Source organism: Dermacentor andersoni, chromosome 8 (genome assembly GCF_023375885.2).
Source record: "Dermacentor andersoni chromosome 8, qqDerAnde1_hic_scaffold, whole genome shotgun sequence".
NCBI classification, from domain to species: Eukaryota; Metazoa; Arthropoda; class Arachnida; order Ixodida; family Ixodidae; genus Dermacentor; species Dermacentor andersoni.
In genome coordinates this window covers 87,535,663-87,549,722 of record NC_092821.1, presented here as the reverse complement: position 1 = coordinate 87,549,722, position 14,060 = coordinate 87,535,663, and the positions used below count along the sequence as shown (strand labels likewise).

At 47.1% G+C, this 14,060-nt stretch overlaps 1 protein-coding gene across 2 annotated transcripts in view; it reads left to right on the top strand.

The window, feature by feature from the left end:
- The window catches only part of LOC126529385 (sorting nexin-29-like), a 59,889-nt gene that overhangs the window by 24,113 nt on the left and 21,716 nt on the right, over nt 1–14,060 (top strand). For both annotated transcript variants that reach the window (XM_050176980.3, XM_055069813.2), the window contains 6 exons: nt 1,151–1,280; nt 4,902–5,017; nt 5,750–5,908; nt 7,607–7,670; nt 8,626–8,754; nt 12,351–12,436. In XM_050176980.3, the coding sequence (XP_050032937.1) occupies nt 1,151–1,280; nt 4,902–5,017; nt 5,750–5,908; nt 7,607–7,670; nt 8,626–8,754; nt 12,351–12,436 (684 nt within the window). The remainder of the gene's footprint in view (nt 1–1,150; nt 1,281–4,901; nt 5,018–5,749; nt 5,909–7,606; nt 7,671–8,625; nt 8,755–12,350; nt 12,437–14,060) is intronic.

Below are 14,060 nucleotides of genomic sequence, written 5' to 3'. Positions count from 1 at the left end.
GCGCAACAGGATACGCCTTTTGCATGTGCCGCAACGAGGAGATGATAGTGATAAGGAAGTGCGCAATATTAGAGGGGAGCTGTTCACATAGATTGGGCCGGGTTTTGATGCGTACAAGCCATGCTGCAGTGTCTGCTCAAGCGTGGGCACGCTTCTGCAAGCGTACGAGGCTAGCAGCGATGATGACGTAGAGTGAGCTCGGTGTGTTCATATTAAATAAATACTGTTTTCATATAGTGAACGCTGTCCTCACCTTTTTGTTCCACTTACATGCAAGGTAAGTTTTTTCCATTTTTTTCTGGCTTCTAACATTCGGGGTTGGCTTAGAATTGGGGTCGGCTTACATTCGGGGCTGGCTGAGATTCGAGTAAATACGGTATATATGGATATATATATATATATATATATATATATGCTGTCCCAATTACGTGCAGCTCACTCTGGCAGCGAAAGAGAATTCAGAACTCGCACTATGTGTGCACCACACTAGGTGCTCCGTTGTCGAACTTGATCCACTATGCTGGAGCTCTGGCGCGTGAACATGACGTCCACCCAAAAATATCACCTTGCAGCATTGGCAGTGCCTTACAAGACACTGGCGACAGCATATATAATGGGGTAACCATGGGTGCAGGGAAAATGTATCTCGTCTGGTCTTACGGTGAGGCTGAAGGCTACCTGCACAGTGCACTCTGACATGTCCGTGCATCACACCCACATGCTCTCATAGCGCTTATAGGTGTGCCAGCCACTTGTCTCAGCAGATATACTGGGAGGCTATCACTTGACTTCGTCCTCCAATGATATCAGCTCTTTTCTTTTTCAGACACTGAAGGGAGTGCGATGATTTCTGCATATTAGTGCATTCCAAGAATTGGAACCTTGTACAAAAAATTCCCACTTCATTGCATTTTACAATGCACCAGGCTTTGTAAACAAAAATTACATTTCCATTAATGACCTCTGTTATTCCAACCCAGCCGCTGCCCTTGAAGACAGCCAACTAAACTCTTCCCCAACCACATCAGATTGCTTGTGATTGTCATGAACTGTCATGCCTGTTGCTTAATGAAGTGCAAGGTACTGTGATCACCAGGTAGAGTGCTAGCAATGAAGTAGCACTTATTGGCCATTTGTGTGTTCATCGCAGAGCCCAATCCACGGGGCAAGCCATCGGCAGCCATCCCAGTGGAGCGAGCAAAGACGTGGTCAGGGTCAACAGAGTCCTCTGGGTCACCGAGACCTGAGCTGCCCAATTCCATGTCCTCATCGCCAATGAGGTGACAGGCTGTTATCGCTGCACTCGGCAATTATGTATTGCATTTCGTTTTGGCGCATACCTTTGCCACCTGACACTGAATCCAACCAGGAGCCAAATGCAGTTGAATCCGGATATATCGAACCCAGATATTTCGAATTATTGGTTATATCGAACACACAGATTATCCCCTTGAAAATCCCCCCAAGTCATTCGATATATCGAACCCCTCGCCGTGCACTGGCAGGTGCGCTTTCCCCAAAGGCGCAGGCATCTCCCGCGCCAATCTGTGGTCGTTTGGTGCGTGACGTTTGCGAGCCGCGTGCGCAGAGGAAACCTGCTTGGTGACAGCTGGTCTAGAGCAGCGCCACACCCTGGAAGGTGTGCTTTCCTCAAAGCCCTTTGCATCTCTCACGGTTGTATGGCGCGCGACGCCCCATGATGCTTGCAGGCCACATGCGTGATGGAACGAGAAAACCGGTTTGGCGACGGCCGGTGTGGAGCAGACGCAGCCAATGGAGCCATACTGGGGGAGACAATGCAAAAAAATGAATGGGGGTGTGAGGGAATGGGTGTGTGCATGTGAGGGCGCCTATGCACGGCGGATGCCACCATTACGGCCATTACTGCCGAGCACTGCTGAGCTCTCTCTCCACTTGAAGGGGCAGCACGATATGACGAAGACAGAAGGCAGGAACACACAGGACAACGCTGTCCTGTGTGTTCCTGCCTTCTGTCTTCGTCATATTGCGCTGCCCCTTCAAGATGTTCAACCAGTACCAACTCGCCCAAATGTTGACCCTTCTACAGTAGATCTTTCTCCACCGTCTCTGTCCTTCCCTCTTTTCTTTTTCTCCTTTGCAGCAGTACGCAGGTGCCGAAAAGCCAGATCAGTGCATGCTAGACAGAATGCCCGTCGCTTTCTCTTGTGTGCGGTGAACGTTCCGTGGGTGTTGTGTAGTGCAAGCTATGGCGGCTGCGAACGTAAAGAAGCGGAAAAATTTGGACTTTGCAACCAAGTTGGCAATCTTACAGAGTGTCGAAAAGGGCGAGAAGCATGAATGAATGAATGAAAAACTTTTATTTCCACTGTAAAGGGGCTGTCTGAGCCCGGCAGGCAGGCCGAGGGCGAGAAGAAGTCCTTGGTGGCTGATGCATTTGGCATTCCACAGAGCACTATTAAATACGCTGCTCAATACCAAGGAAGATATCAAATCAAACTCAAAGCGGCTGGGCAAATTCACTCTGGAGCGTGTCGTGCTCGCCCAGCGGCTTTTGAGAAAGTTGAGGAAGCATTGGGTGTGCCTGGTTTCTGGAGGTCCAAGCTAAAAACATTCCCATGGATGGCCCCATGTTGATGAAAAAGACGAAATGGTTTGTGGCTGCTCTTGACGAAGAAAACTTTTGCGGTGGCACTGGGTGGCTGCAGAGGTTCACAAGCCGCCACAACGTTGTGGGAAAAGCCATTTCAGGCGAAAGTGAAGCTGTCAGCAGCCAGGAAATGCAACAGTGGCTTTCCGAGGAGTGGCCGAAGATCGGCGCGGAGTTTTCCCTCATAGATATCTTCAATGCGGATGAGACTGGACTTTTCTAGCAAATGTTGCCATGCAACACGCTCAACCTCCGAGGGAGCACATGTCACGGTGGGAAGATGAGCAAAGTGCGCGTTACGGTTTTGCTCGCAGCAAATATAGATGCATCTTGCAAGCTGATGCCATTTGTGGTTGGAAGAAGTATGTCACCTCGGTGCTTTAAGAACTGCAAGCAGCTTCCAGTACGCTATGGCTTTAACAAGAAAACATGGATGATGCGGCAGCTTTTTTCTGAATGGCTTCAGGCATGGGACACTGAATTGGGCAAGTCAGGCCGCCGAGTTTGCCTTCTCGTCAACAGCTGCTCGCCCCATCACACCACTTGCTAGCTGCAGCATGTAGAATTTAAATTTCTCCCGCCTAACACAGCAGCAAGGTTGCAGCCACTGGACTAGGACATCATAAAGGCACTGAAGGTTGGCTACAGTAGGAGACTTGTTCAGCGGCTCCTAATTAACCTCCGCATGAGAGTCGATATGAAGGTTGACCTGTTGGGGGCCATTCAGATTATCACTGGCACCTGACCTGGAAAGGACACAGTGGCTAATTGTTTCCACAAGGCAGGTCTTGCAGTGGCGGTAGATGAATGTCCAGAAGCCTCAGACGAATACGGATATTTTCACGAGGCATTTCGCGACTTGTCCCATTTTCCAGGTGCCATCCCACCCGAAGTGGCTATTGACGATTTTGTTGATGCTGACAGCGATGTTCAAGCTGTAGCCGCTCTAGCTGATGATGACATTGTGGAGGGAATTGCTGGTGCCCTAGAGGAAGGTGATTCCAGTGGTGACCAAGGTCACCGTGGTCACAAGGAAATGCGCCCGTACACAACCGTTGAGCTGGCGTCAGCATTCAGCCTGGTTCAGCATTGTTGCTGTGAAATGGAGGGCACCGGATTATCGCATCTGGAAAGTATCGAGAAGATCGAAAGCAGCGTTTTCAGCTTTATTTCCCAGAGCAAGAAGCGGTCAGAGATTAGTGATTTTTTTTTTCTGTGAAATAAAGTGTGCCTTCACATTGCGCATATAAACTTCACTGTTCTTGAATGCTCCGATAAGCCACCATTTGTCATGACCGCGAGCGACGTCTCAAGCCGATTTCTCTATATTGAATTATTGATACATCGAACTATTTCTCGATCTACTTCAAGTTTCATATATCTGGGTTCGACTGTAATTGGACACGCTAAGGGCAAACGTCGACTGCCAGATTACTCTCTAGAAACCTAGAAAAAGAAGCTTTAGGCCAGGAGATGATTATTGCAAGAAAAATAGGGGCCTGCCTATGCTCTGCCAATGTGCTCTGCCAATGAAAAAGTGCTCTGCCAATGAAATTGCTCGTGGAAAATCAGGTCTCCTTCATAGCTGTGGCAGTGATTTTCGAGGTCATGCTTTTCTGAACTCAGCAGCCTTATTTGAGTTGGAGGCTCATACAGAAAGGGCGCTGTTGTCAGACTGAAGTGGTTTAGCTCTTGTGCACTTGTTTATATCGGAGCGATGGCTCTATAAAGCTCATATACAGCCGGTGTTGCAAAGTATGTGCGTGGGAGGTGATTAAGTGCACAGGTTGGGGGAGCTTTTGATTTATCCTTGAAGACTTGAAGACTTTCAAAGGCCCATTTTTTTGTTTAAATGCTTCAGTTAGATGCTTTATTGTGGAGGCATCTAACTGTACCTGGGGGCCAGGAGCTAGGCTCTCTGATGCAATCATGATTGTCAGGCAGCTATGATGAGGCTTGTCACAGTACTGCAGAATTTGGCACGCCATCCTTTGTGGCTCCTCAAACACCTTCCGTCAGCTGGAGACACCGATCGCAGTAAAGTGATGCTAGCTGTCAACGAAAGCACGTGCCAGGCTATTACTGTGTCTGTTTTCTGCATACATTCCACCAGACCGTGCATGCTTTAGAAGCCTGATTGTGCCTGCCTCACTCCTTGTACCATCGGGCGGTCTGAATGCCATGCTTCGAGGGCTTGCTTTGTAGGTGCTGAAGAGGCATCATTTAATATGGGGCTGAAGGGATGCGCTGTTTTTCTCGTGTTTGGTTGCAGCCATGGCCAGGAAGCAGGTCCCAATTGCCAGCCGTCTGCCCTGACGCCCATCCTGGACCTGTCCATTGGGGACCTCATTCCCATGTGCCATCCTGCGGAAGATGGGGCCAGATCAGGTACATTCATCGACCTTTGCAGTGATGACTTCAGTGTGCCTTCTGTCAGTCCTACAAATACTGCACTCAATGGTGGAGTGGCTGTGGCACTCTCCTTGTCACCGCTGTTGTGGTCGGTACTGCTTTAAAGGAAAACTTAAGAGGCTTACTCCGATGCAAGCAGCTTGCGACGATCGTCTCATCGGTTAGAAGTACTTAGTTTCCAAATCTATAGCCACGCGCTTTCTTTTCATCGGCAACGTCTTGTATTGCCGATGATCGGCGGGCGGATTAGCCATCTTTCCTTTCGGTGGCAAGACAAGCAAGGCTGAGAAACCGTGTGGCCAGGAACAACTTCAACACAACCAACTATGACGAAAAACCAGAAGTTCTGAAGCTGCGCTACTGCAAGTGGGTCCGAGTAAATAAACAGCTCCAAGAAAATGAGGCTCTGAAAGTTTGTCACTTACAATATTCTTTCGAAATCAGTTTTGCACCAGACGCAAATGAAAAATCGTAAAATTTTCCATGTCAATGCCTCAATCATAAACAAGTTCTAAAATGTTGGCCATTTTGCAATAAAATAGGTAAAAGTGTTGCAGCAGGTACTGTGTACATGAGAACCCATCTCGTACGTTTTCCACAGGACTGCGAGAAAAAAAGTCTTAATGCCGGAGAAATGTATTGTGCAAATGGGTGGCATTGAAATCACGTGAACATGACGTTAAATGCTTTTTCTCTCTGTCTGCACAGAGGACTCCATTCCTAGCTACAGCGAAGACACAGAGACGGCAGCGGCTGCCCTGGCTTTGGCACAGAATGTGTCGTCACTCGCCCTGGGCGTCGTCGAGTCGCCGAGTGCTGCGGCCGCTGAAGCTGAGCTTGCCTCTGACATGGCATCTGCGACACCAGGTCGGGGAACCGAGCACCTTGCACATTGTGCACATTACGGGTCGTGTTAAATGTGAGAGCATTCCTTTTGCCACCCTACCTCACCCTTGTCTGTATATGTGGCCTCGATGTGATGACAGCGTACGTAAAAAAAATGTAAGAAAATAAACCCTGTACGAGGTATCGAACCTAGGCTTGTCGCATGGTAAGCGAGTACAGTCGACTTCCCTTAATTCGGCCCTGAAGAGAGCAACGGAATTAATCTAATTATCCTGCAGGTCGAATTAAACGAAATGCAGAAAAGAAATGGCAGAATACATCGCTGATTAATTTGGCAGTATTTATCCGATCCTAACATGCCCTTGAATTAAACGCATGCCCACTTTATACGTGTCTAATGTACAAAACTAACATGGAAACTTTAGAGCTCCTTAATAAAGTAGAAATCTAACGCACACCCAATTTTTTAGCAAGAAAAATTGGCAAAGGGTATGTATGTGTTGCATAGTGGTGGCCGGTTGCCGAAAGTTAGCTTCGCTGCATTATATTGTGATGCGGTAACACATACAAACACTGCAAAGGCGGTTTTCGGATTGTGTCCGATTGCAATGCGTACGCAATTTTTTACCCTATTTTCTGGGAATGAAACAATGTGCCTGCTAGAATTGATTAATTACCTAATCAGACATGGCAAGCTTTGGTTATTGCTTAAATATCTTTCTAGGGCAGGCCGAAAATGGGCGCTTTTGATGGAAGACGATGTGTGTTCAGTGCATTCACCGTCCACTACGCTCTGCCGAGACAGACGCTGCCACTAAAGGAATTGCTGGTCACCGTAGGGGTCGGGCATCACGACTGGTCAAGCTCGATTTATCCGACGAAGGCCAATTTTAGCATTAAAAACACGGATGCTTGGGCCCACAGAAAGGTGTGTGCGCCGGCCAGGACCTTCAGCAGGGATCAAATTAACCGAAAAAGTAACTTAACGTGAGTCAGGTTTACAGAAGCCTATTGCACCTATGCTTGGCACCATGTCAACAGTTGAGACGGCATGTGAAATATGTGTGACAGCAGAGCAAAAGGGTACCGCCGCCATCGCCGTGACATCACAATATTGACATGCACCTGTGGCTCGCACATGTGGGGTTGGAAGATCTAGAGACACACAGGGCGTTTGGTGGCAATAGTGATGAAGAACAGACGCACCGTCATGCTCCGTTCTGTCAGCAGTTGGACAAAGCATGTGTCCTGAGGGAACGGGGCTCCCACCTAGCTTAGTCAGTTATTGGAGATGGGTGCTGCCTGAAAGTTTTTTTCTTCCCCTGGATCATGCTGTAAACATTGATTTCTCTTGTCTCTCTGTTACGATGGCTCAGTGCCAGTGACATTCCGTTGCCAACTACAAAGCTGTGGGTTTGGTTTTCGGCGCTGCGTTCTGATGGGAACAAAACGGGAAAGAAAAAATGCTTGGTCAGTTTAGGTGCATGTCAAGGACTCCCAAATGATTGAAATCTATCCAGACCTTCCCACTACGACATCCCTCATAGTCACTGAGTTGCTCTCGAGTTAATTTTAATTGCTGGTGTTGCAGATACTGCCGCGGTGGCATTATGGAAAATATTCGCCATCAGTTTGATGTCTCACAGGATTTTTACTGGGGGCAATATTTAGAGCATGGGGGCAGACTGGCTGATGGTTACTGCCTTCTTTACATTGCAGATGAGCTCAAGCAAGCTCTGCTCGTCATGACTCAACAAATCAAAGATGTTGAGCAGGAGAACACGTGAGTACTTTTTGTATTTTTGGTTATTGATCAATTGAGTGAATTAATGAATGAATGAATGAATGATTAATGGCAATGAGTTAAAAGACAAAAGGAAGAAAGAATGCATGAAGGCACTAGTATCGTAACTGCCTTACTGAAGTGAAAGTGCTTGAACTATCCTGCAGTGAGCAAGGAATTTGGGAGCGTCAGAAGATAAACGTATGTACATTCATAAACGGAAGATGTGAAGAAAGGAGACTGTGGTGCATACAATCACAAGCACAGGTTTAGACATTAATGATGCTGCGAAAAAAAAATATTTTTTTTGTAACCTTGGCATGCCAGCTGGATTGAGCACTACAACCTACAGGCCCACGTATGGCAAATGCAAAGGCTTTGAAGCAATTCCGTGTTGTGAAGAAATTTTGATTCTTTTTTTTGCTGATGCTGTGGTCTCGAAACTTGTGTTCTCAACTGTAATCTGTGAAACGGCGCAACACTCAGTGTGATTCCGAGTCCACGTAAGGCCTGTTGTAACTGTTCACTTGTCATGCCTCCAGTCATACGAGCCCTTCGCACTGAGTAGTCTTTTCCTGCATTAAGGATCACATGTTCAATACTGATTCTGGTACGGTCATTGTGGCTGTCACAACGTCCATGTAAATGAAGAAAATCGACACACCGTCAAAGCCACTCAAGTGTGCTTTATATTTTCGCTGGTGGATGGTGTTCAAAGTGTGTGCAACATTGTCTGTAGAGCATATGTCGCCTTAACAAAGACGAGTCCACTTGTCGAAACATTGGCTCCTGCTTTCACCTTGTTCTCGTTCTGCTCATCAACATTGTCTTGCAACCTAAAACTGGCAGCATCGATAAGAAGTTGAACACCATTTTTAATGTCATACTACCATGCATGTGGGAGCACAGTTCTTGTCGCTTGTTGAACTCGCTTTTGTGCCATTGCATTGCGCAGTGCCTTGCGGAGGATGATGGAGCAGGAGAGTGAAGTTAGTGCCAAATTGAGGGCCGATGCCCGGGAGGCCGAGAAGCAGACCAACGAGCGGCTGGACAAACAGGAGTCCCGAATACAGACACTCACCAGGTACGTCCGAAATAGCTTTGAAGGCCCGCCATTACAATTATTAGGCACCTCGGTGCCCATACTGTAACTGGAGACTGTGAATGCCTCCTGTCTAAATACATAGGAAAGGAGTAATCGTTTTTCATGGCAACCACTGCACTGAATTCGATAGTTTGTTGCATTAAAAAAAAAGCTAAAACCTAGTGACTGTTTGTCGCAGATTTTTTATTTAGGTCGTCAGTTTTTTAGTAAAATTGATAAAAATAAAAAAATTCAGAAAACGAAACTATGCAGTTTACAACTCTAACTCGGCAATGAAAAATTATATTATAGTTCTGTCAATAGAACCTAATAGTATATCTAAAGCAGACAAAATTTATATATTATACATGGATCTCAAATAGACCACTAATATGTGAGCAGAACTTTTGTAAAACCTTTGTAAAGAATGTAACAAAATCATGTTAGATATAACATCAAATTTGTCCACTTTGGGTGCCCTAACGGATACAGTTTACAGAACTGCGATATCTGTTCTAGGTGCAGAGCTAAAGATTTGTGAACTTTATGCTTATGTTTTTTCAAACTTACCAATTTTCGAAAATTACATAAAAACATTCTGGCTCTAAATTGAAGTTCTGCTTCCTATAGTCACTAGAATTTAACTTTCTCTAAAAAATGCAACTAATTTCATTAAAACAGGCCCAGTGCTTATCTCAGAAAAGTATTTCGGCGTTTTACATGCACTATGTGAATAGGTAGCATCGGAGTTGGGCTCGAGCTAAAGCTTCCTCTTAAGGAACACATTTTATGTCCATGACGGTAGTCCTTGGCACTCTTACTGTGCTTCACCACAGTACAGTGTGTTTACAGTAGACTTCCGTTAATTCGAGTTCGGTTAATTCGATCCCGACCGAAGGTCCCGGCCATCGCCCATGCTTTTCTGTAGGACCAGACTTGCATTATTTCGATCTGAAAATTAGCCTTCGCCAAATAAATTGAACTTAACTGGTCAGCTTTGCCGCAATACAGCCGTGTTCTGCGGTACAAGGAATGGAAAGGGGCCATTGTCACAGGACACAGTACACGTCTCTTAATTATACTGGGGCACGCATGCACCGCCTCCGGTCACAGTACGAGCATGCAGACACCTAATAAGCACACTGGCAGCCATTCAGAGCAGTTCCTATTGTTGCTGTGGGGATTTGAGCCTAAGTTTCGCCCACCATGCGTGTCTGGTATATGAGACTATTAGCGGAGCCAAGTATTAAAAAAAAAAAAATTATGGGGTTTTACGTGCCAAAACCACTTTCTGATTATGAGGCACACCGTAGTGGGGGACTCCGTAAATTTCGACCACCTGAGGATCTTTAACGTGCACCTAAATCTAAGTACACGGGTGTTTTCGCATTTCGCCCCCATCGAAATGTGGCCACCATGGCCGGGATTCGATCCCGCGACATCGTGCTTAGCAGCCCAACACCATAGCCACTAAGCAACCACAGCAGGTCGGAGCCAAGTGTGCATTCTTTAATTATATGTGCGAGCACGGGCAGTGCACCAAGAATTGAAGAAAAATCATTTACCTGTGTTTCGGGAAAGCTAGCGATATAGAAGGTGCCAAGAAGAAAAAACTCCGGAAGTCAAGAGGACGTTTAAAGCCTACAAAAGAGCGGGGGTCTATCTAAAACTCTGAAGGCCTGCCAGTAAATTTATTAGGAGTCTCGGTGCCCTTGTTGTTACCGGAGACTGCACATGTGCGCGTTTAAATTAAGGAACACGTGCTGTGTCCCCTAACAGTGGCGTCTTTCCTCGCTTTGTATGTTTCACCACATAACCGACTGTATTGCGGTGAAGCTAACTTTAACGGCAAATGCTGCCAAATGAAGCAATAGCTGTTTCGGGGTTTTTCCTGCATGTTGTTTAATTCGACCCGCCAGATCTGCTGTGCCGTCAGGAACAAATTATTGGAAGTGGACTGTAATTGACCGTGTAACACTGCCATGTTGCGGCGAAACCGACTTTTGGGAACCGCCATGCCAGGCCTTCCACACTTTGACGCCATTGTTAGGATGAGGGCCGAGTCAGCGCCATTACTGACAACGGCGAATACGATGAAAACCAAAGCATCGAACAGCAGGAAGCTTGACAGCAAATGTCAAAGCAGCTAGACTTAATGACACAACAAGACAACTATTACTGCTGCTAGTGGATCGGCGCATGAGAGTGCTGGATCGAGGCTGCGAGATGATAAAAAATGGCGGCGGTGGTGGCTTCAATTAATGCCATTTCGGACCTGCAGTCACGAAAAAGGACGGTGAAGGGTTTCAGACATTCCTTATACCTTGGCTCTATGGAACATGTGGCGGTGCCGTGAAGGCGTCCGAATTACCAGGCATATCTGAGAAATTGCTCTTTGACTGTATCAGCTTGGCGAGATCTCCCATGAATCAGCACCAGACACATTGAAGGAGACAGCCCATAGCGTGCCTGGCATGTCTGCCATACTACGTCAACATGCTTTTATTTGCTGAATGAATCGGCAAATCTTGTTTCTATTTCACACAATGGCAGTGCTGAAGCTGCAATTCTCGCCATCTTGTGACTGATTAGCACTCGCTGCGGCGAAGGCTTCACAACTTCCTTCAAGGCACAGCTGCGGCGTGCATCTTCATTTGAGACACGCTTATCACTACCACACACACATTCCCATTATTTTTCTCCAGTGTCACCAACAGATAGTTCGTCCATTGCGATGTAGCTGGTGCTCTTCACCTTCTACAGCTTTGCACCGAGTCGCAACGAAACAACTGTATGCCGCAATCGATGTAGTCGAAACTGCGGCCGCTTTTAAAGCGATCGTGGATGGCGACCTTGTAGTTCTGAAGGCACATGGCCGACGCATGGACCGAGTCAAAATGAAAGTACCGTTAGCTGCAACAACTTCAGGTGAAACTGTGGTCGCTACCAGCGTGATCATGGATGGCAACTACACAGTTATGAAGGCATGCGGCCGATGCGGTTTTATGCGTAGTGGTAAATGCAAGAATAAAGTCTCTAAATGCAGGAATAGGGACGGAGCGTTCCGGCGTTGCTCTCATTCATGTACGATTTCCAATAATGACTGGCGATGTGGACTCCGCTGCTTCGTTTCGGTGGGACGCTAGCGGCGTTTTTGCTCTTTAATCTCGCACATTTGCGGCGCTCCGCACTTGCCAGACTTTGAGAGTTGTCCGAGTTACCCAATGTGCTACCAAATACGTCCGAATGAACGAGAGGTTGATTGCATTAAATAATGCGTACACTTGCCAGGACCAGAGGATGAGTCCGAATGATTTGATTTTCTGAATTAACGAGGGTTGAAATAAGTAGGTATTGATGTACTATTTTTCTCTCTTCCAATCTTTTTAAATTCCTTTTCTCTTTCCCATCGTGAAAGGTCACAAACTGGACTTTTTTCTGGTTAACCTCCCTGCCTTTTCTCTGTTCCTATCTGTCACTCTCGCTCTCTTGCACTTGGCCTGTCTTAAGGCACAGCCACCACTGCAGCTGGGAGCAGCCTCTGCGGCTGGTTGTTCGCAGCTGTTGAACGACGAAACTCCGTCTGTTTTGTGCAGGGAAAACCAGCTGTTGAAGCACCAACTCAAAAAGTACATAGCAGCCGTGCAGATGCTGAAACGGGACGGCCTGGCAGCCCACGAAGGTAAGCGTTGGCCCACAGGATTTATTGCGTGCTGGGATATTCCAAAAATGTCCTGATGGGATGAAAAAAAAAAAAACAGTTGATATTCCCCCTTGACAAAAGTGTACCAGACACTATGATTGTGATGAAGCGCTTACATTTCTCCTTTCTGTCCCTTTTGGACTGAGAAGACTGATGATAAAATTCAGCATTATGGCTAGTGCTAAGTTTCTATCTCTGTTTATGCAAATGATGAATGCTGATTTATGCGTCAAGCTGTTGTGCCCGAGACTTGTAGTTGAGCAACGTGTGCCGTGTGTATGTCTTCGTGGTTATAATGTCTCAAGCTGGCTAACGTCCGAAGCAAGAGCACTTGACGGATGGAAGCTGTCGATAGTTTCATATACAGTTAGGCTACGTTCTTTGGGAGATATGGGGGTTCTCCTCCGTACTCTTGGGACAAAGGAACGACAACACAGTAGTGCAAACAATCACAAGGGCATTTATTGCACCTTTCATAGATCAATGCCTGCTAGCCGAGTTGCTATCCCCAAAACATGCCGATGGGCGCGCGACAAATCTAGAAGTCCGACTCACCGAGCGACCGGATAGCGAGCGAATATGTTCGCCCCATGCTGGATCCCAACGCCTGGTCGTTCGCGTGTAGGGTCACGCCAACGGTGGCGCGTTCGAAGGCGGCCACGCGAGGCGGTCTCGCAGAAGCATGGGTCGCCGCGCACGCGCGGGACGTCCACGCCGTGCGCCAACCCGCCGGGAAAGACCAAGCGCCTTGTCTCCCCCGCACCCAAGTAACCCCGCAGCAGCGCGGCACTCGCGCCATCTCTCGCACCGTGCTTCAACCACACCGACCGCCGCGGGCGCCAGGCCACGCGGCGAGCGAAGCCGCCCTGCAGGAGACAAGCTATGCGGGAAAACTAGATCTCAGGGGAGGCGTGAGAGTCACGCATCCCCACAGTTCACACTTGGGAAACGGCAAGCGGGTGGGAAAGCCAAAGCGGCCGGAAAATCTTTTCCGCGCATATACAAGATGTTCACATTTGTTTCGCCACTGCAGCAGAAACCACTGCCGCTTTCGCCCACATCCATCTAGTTTGCGTACGTTTGTCCGCGTAGTGGCGCCGTTCATCACACTGTTTCAATACATACGTTCATTCATTGACCCGTCAGTTACTAAAAGCTATCATTTCGGAAAAAAATCGGTCCGAGAATGTTTTTTTCTTTTTTTTTTTGCCGCCATTTTTTTAGACTCTTTTTTTCAGGTTCCACCCGCAATGCTGAGCTTATTGCTTGACAGTAAATGTGACGAGTGACGACTTGCACAGGGTCAAATGCCTCTGAGTTTATGAGAAATTGATGCGGTGCAGTATAATAAGGCACAGGTTGGCAAGAACGGACAACTAGCACAAATTATTTAATATTCCAAAGCTAACATGAGCCAAATACGCAATCTTTTAGTATAACGGCTTATTAGTTTAATTTTTGCTAATGACAGTGTAATTGCAATGTTCCAACATGTTAAAATAAACCAACTTGCTAATAAATGCATGTGCATAGCATTACAGTCAACGACCGATTTTTCGGACCCTCTAGGGAACGTAAAAACGTCCGAAAATTCAGGCAGTCC